Below are 4,985 nucleotides of genomic sequence, written 5' to 3'. Positions count from 1 at the left end.
ATGCAGTTTGGTTTGCGATTTCAAAGAAAAACTAGAAGTTAGTTTGAAATTTTTTTTGAGTGATTTAATATTTTTAAACAGTTTTTCCTGATAAAAATTAGTTAAAAGTCAAAATTATCATAAATCACTTTTACGGATAATTCATTATCCCAACAAGTCTGATGAAGAAGCATTAACTTAACAAGTGAGACGAAGAAGTAGGTCATTTTTAAAATGAGGACATGAAGCACTATTAATATAAAAAAAATTAAAGATTTAAAATGGGGAATACTTTTAACAAGGGGGAACGCCAAGTATCAAATGTAAAAAAAGTTTACAGAGTCTGCTGATAAAACAATGTAAAACGGGATTCCAGGTTTCTAACTGAACTTAAAGTCTTCGACAAAAGGCAGGAGGTAAAATACATGAAAGCACCTAATATTCTTGCTTTTATGTTCACACAATTCTGAAAGTAGAAAGATAAGCAAAACTGGAAAGAAGAAGCAAAACAGAGAGAAAGAGAAAATGCTGACAGCAATATCAACTTCATCATCAACCGTTTTCTTGTCAAGTTCCAAATCAATATCCAATCTTTCCCCTACAATTCTCCACCCCTCACAAAACTACAAGCATCAAACATTTGCCAAAAACGCCGCTTTCGCAGTCCGTTGTGAGGCAGTTGAAGTTGCAGCAGCTGCTACCTCAAAGAAAAAGAAAAGATATGAGATTGAAAATCTAACCACCTGGTTGTTGAAACAAGAGCAAGCGGGTCATATTGACGCGGAGCTAACAATTGTACTATCCAGCATTTCCTTGGCGTGTAAGCAAATAGCTTCTTTGCTACAGAGATCTAGCATTATCAACCTTACGGGGACTCAAGGAACTATCAACATTCAAGGCGAGGATCAAAAGAAACTCGACGTTATTTCCAATGAGGTTCACTTGTTTTTAACATCATTTTGTGTTTGTATCTCAAGACGGCTCAATGTAGACTTGTTAGTTATTCATGTTTGTTGTTGTAGCTGTTCTGTAATTGCCTGAGATCCACGGGGCGAACAGGAGTTATAGCATCAGAGGAGGAAGATGTGCCTGTTGCGGTTGAAGAGACGTATTCAGGGAACTACATTGTCGTTTTTGACCCTATTGATGGATCTGCAAACATTGATATTGCTTTAACCACTGGCTCAATTTTTGGAATTTATGCTCCTGATGAGCAATGTCTTGTTGACTATGATGATGATACGGTATTACTATTACACCACCCTCTCCTATTGAAGCCTATCAGGTTTTATTTCAATTAAGCCTTTTATTATCGGGTTAAATATAAAGCAAGTGACTGACTCCGTCCAAAAAATTCCATGATTCCCTGAGTCAAATAGAAAGTTTTACTAGTAACCCAAACCGAGCTCTACCCCTCTATGTTACTATTTTTCTATTTTGAATAATTTCAGTTTTCGACTTTAAAGGAATGATCAAATTAAGTTAATTGATGATTAGTTTGAGTCAAATTTGTAACGAGTGATCTACTTCTGGATGGAGTCGGTCACCTACTTGATATTTAACCTTTTTAGTATCGGATGGAAAAGGTATCTACCAGGAATTACATCTACAATTTCGAGCTCCATCTTACAATATCAGCCCTCAATTCAAGTTTTCAAAATTGCACAATATCTGAAACTTTGATCTAGTTTTCCAACAGATTTTGAAGTCTTTGTGCAGCTCGACGAAGCAAAAGAGAAGTGCATCATTAGTGTTTGTCAGCCAGGGAGTAACTTACTGGCAGCTGGCTATTGCTTGTACTCAAGCTCAGTGGTTTTTACTCTCTCAATAGGAAACGGTGTGTATGGCTTCACCTTGGATCCAGCATATGGGGAATTTGTTTTGACACATGAAGATATCAAAATACCAAATCCGGGAAGAAAGATCTACTCTTTTAATGAAGGAAACTATGATCTCTGGAGTGATAAGCTCAAGAAATACCTTGATCATTTGCGGCAGCCAGGTTCCAATGGCAAACCCTACTCAGGGCGTTATATTGGTTGCCTTGTTGGAGAAATTCATAGAATGCTTTTATATGGTGGCATCTACGGGAATCCTGACAATGAGAATGCCAAGAATGGGAATCTGCGGCTACTCTATGAGTGTGCCCCGATGAGCTATTTGGTAGAACAAGCTGGAGGAAGAGCAATTGATGGTCATCAGAGAATACTTGACATTGTGCCTAAGCAGGTAACTTTTCATACTTTCTTTACTTAATATCTCGTGACTGTAGCTTGATCACAGTTATCTCCGACTAAAGCCATGATTCTGTAGGTACACCAACGCACTCCAATTTTTATTGGAAGTGCTGATGAAATCGAGAAGCTAGAGAAGTACTTGGAATGAAAATCATGCACCAAATTATTTTACTTTTGAACCCGCCTTGTTATATTGTTTAAGACTATCTACATCGGATAAAGGTTTGATGTGAAGAGCATTTTGTTGAGGATTTCTAGTCCAACTGGCAAACGGAACCTCACCAATTCAATAAATTCCAGTGCAAGGAGAATAACTCTCTTGATAACAATAAGGAGACTAACCCTCTCAGATAAGAATAGACGAAAATCAAGTAGAAGGCCCTTACATAGAGCAGTAGTGAAGACATCTGCAACCACTATTTGATCTATTCATAACAGACAAGAAGCACATACTTTTAGTTCTTGTTTGCTTACACAGATGATAATCTGCGCACTACAGCCAGTTTTTATCATTACATAAATTTGATCCCTTGAAGTAGCTCCCATCACATTTTAGTTATTACAGAAGCGACTGTTTTAGTACCAACTTCTTTATGGTATTATTAATCCCGGGTGTCCGGTGAACTGTGCTATAAAGTGACAAAATTGTTATGGCATTAGGTAACAGAATAGAAGATGCTAAAATGCGAGCAAAATGAAAAGAATTTGTGGATTATATAGAATACAGACATGGCCTAGGGACATTTAGCTGTTAAGGCTGTCCTTGTAATAAAACAATTCCTATTTGGCTGTGAAGGCCTTTTTTGATCTTAACTGCAAAGAAAACAAAGGTCGGAAGGTAAAAGTACCAGGACTATCTTTGAAGATTTTATTATGGACTTGAAAGATGTCGCGGAATGTTGGTCTAGTATATGAGGGAAACCCTTGGCAGAAAATGACGACTCTCTTTACCGGGTCCTGGTGTGAATCAATTTGTGTCTTGATTGCAGTTCCTGTTGAGTAATAACCGAGGAACTATTGACGTGAGTGTTGGAGCCAAAGTTCTGCCGGATGCCGAAGCCTGAAAGTGACCTGAAATAGAGAAGAATGCGAGGGATTGTCCCCCCGATTCACCTCCGGCGTGAGAATAAGTTAGTGGCTCTAGGAAGGGGTTTATGAAACTGCAAGCGTAAGTGTGTATGTATGAGTGTGTATGTGAATGTGTTTTACCCCTGATTTACCTCCTTTATATAGGGGGACGAGGATCCCTGTTGTGTAACATCCCCGCCCGATGCGGGAGGGAAGTGATGGCGAGTTAATGAGGTGGGATCTCCGCCCTTCGACCGTTGTGGACTAGGAGCGTTGATGGACGTTCAAATAATGGGCTGGGCCTCTCTTGGGCCTTGGCGTATTGGGCCGAGGCTTATATTCCAACATGTCCCCAGGCTTCGGTCGGGTTGTAAACGTGGCCGAAGTCTGAGTTTGCTTCGACTGACCGACCGGAGGAGGCGTTAGGCTGGGAGATCGACAGGTGCTTCGGTGTGATTTCAAAGTGTCTGACCCGAATGGTGCAAGGGGTCGCGTGAGTGGGTTTTGCCTTGATGACGTTACCTCGAGATTCGTGTTGGATCTGGGCCGTGCATTCCAAAGGGTGCCTTAAATGAGGCGCGCCTTTTCATAATTTGTTTATAAATACAAATCATTACTCGGTTTCTTTTCATATTTCCAACATCTCTTCATTTTCCTTGCAACTCCCCGCTCTCTCAAACTCTTACTCTCCCAGCAACCGGCGGCGGTCCCAGTTCCGGCGTATCTCCACCACTTCTTTCCGTTCTTTCTCCAACAAGTAAGTTCCTCTTCCTTCCTCGTCGATTTCTTTTACTGTCTTTGTAGAATGCTGCTAGATATCGTCGATTCTTTGTATTGTATTTTCTGGTGAAAGTTTTTCGCCGGTTCGTAAATATTTGTCGATCGCCGGTGGTTTTCTTTTGATGTTTTGTTCATATTGTAATGCTATCTTGTTGAGTTGTCGTAGATTAGAATTGTGGTTGGGGTATTCTGGCGGTTCTCGAGTTTTCAACTCGGGCATTGCCGTTGTCTTTTCCCCCCGCTTGTTGCTTTCTTTGCGTGTTGTCTTGTCGCTTGGGTTGGTTTTCTAGGGTTAGGTTTTGTTTAAGCCCCGTCGGCCCGACCCGATTCGGCCCTCTGTACTCGGGCTCGCCTCTTTTTCATTTCTTCTTTCTTTCCGAGTACATGGCTTATGTTTGCCTTCTCTCGTTTGCAGGCAAATGGATCGGTCGGGTGACGTTGTGGGACCTCTTACTCGGCTGCGGACCACTTCAGCGATGCGCTGAAGTTTCCAATGGCCAACTTTCCTTCCCTACTGACCGAAGCCGATCTGAAGACGTTTCGGATAAAATATCAGATTCATCGGTCGTGGGATATTTACCCGGCCATAGCGAACGACTGCATATACCAAACTCCTGAGTCGGAGGACGGTCATAGGTGCGTGGGCATCTCCGAGAATGCCTTTAAGTGCGGCTTTCAGCTTCCGATGCTTCCCCTGCTGAAGAAACTCCTGAAGCAGACGGGGATCGCCCTAGGCCAGTTGGACCCGAACGGATTCACGTACATTAACGTTTTCCAGCATCGGTGTCTGATGGCTGGCGTGTCTCCTCGGCCAGCCCTTTCCTGGAATCACCACGATTTTAAGAAAAATGCCAAGAGCAATGGCTTCTACACCATCGGCCGCAAGACCGGCCGACTGAATTGGTGTGAAACCAATTCGAG

At 41.8% G+C, this 4,985-nt stretch overlaps 1 protein-coding gene across 1 annotated transcript; it reads left to right on the top strand.

Annotated features, from left to right (window-relative positions):
- The first annotated feature begins 371 nt into the window (after positions 1-371).
- Positions 372-2,689, top strand: LOC108193973 (fructose-1,6-bisphosphatase 1, chloroplastic). Its single transcript, XM_017360837.2, has 4 exons — positions 372-915; positions 1,002-1,223; positions 1,699-2,208; positions 2,293-2,689. The coding sequence occupies exons 1-4, from the start codon at positions 505-507 to the stop codon at positions 2,362-2,364; spliced, it is 1,215 nt and encodes a 404-aa protein (XP_017216326.1). The 5' UTR covers positions 372-504; the 3' UTR covers positions 2,365-2,689.
- Positions 2,690-4,985: the final 2,296 nt, after the last annotated feature.

The sequence above is a fragment of the Daucus carota genome, chromosome 7 (genome assembly GCF_001625215.2).
Source record: "Daucus carota subsp. sativus chromosome 7, DH1 v3.0, whole genome shotgun sequence".
NCBI lineage: Eukaryota > Viridiplantae > Streptophyta > Magnoliopsida > Apiales > Apiaceae > Daucus > Daucus carota.
The sequence above is the reverse complement of the archived record's forward strand: the minus strand, read 5'-3'. Positions and strand labels throughout refer to the sequence as shown.

What these genes read in the sequence shown, in the direction of transcription:
- LOC108193973 (XM_017360837.2), top strand. Translation starts at nt 505, where the DNA reads ATGCTGACAGCAATATCAACTTCATCATCAACCGTTTTCTTGTCAAGT. An exon ending in TTGACTATGATGATGATACG is followed by an intron (nt 1,224 to 1,698) that starts GTATTACTATTA and finishes GTCTTTGTGCAG; the next exon opens with CTCGACGAAGCAAAAGAGAA. An exon ending in TTGACATTGTGCCTAAGCAG is followed by an intron (nt 2,209 to 2,292) that starts GTAACTTTTCAT and finishes ATGATTCTGTAG; the next exon opens with GTACACCAACGCACTCCAAT.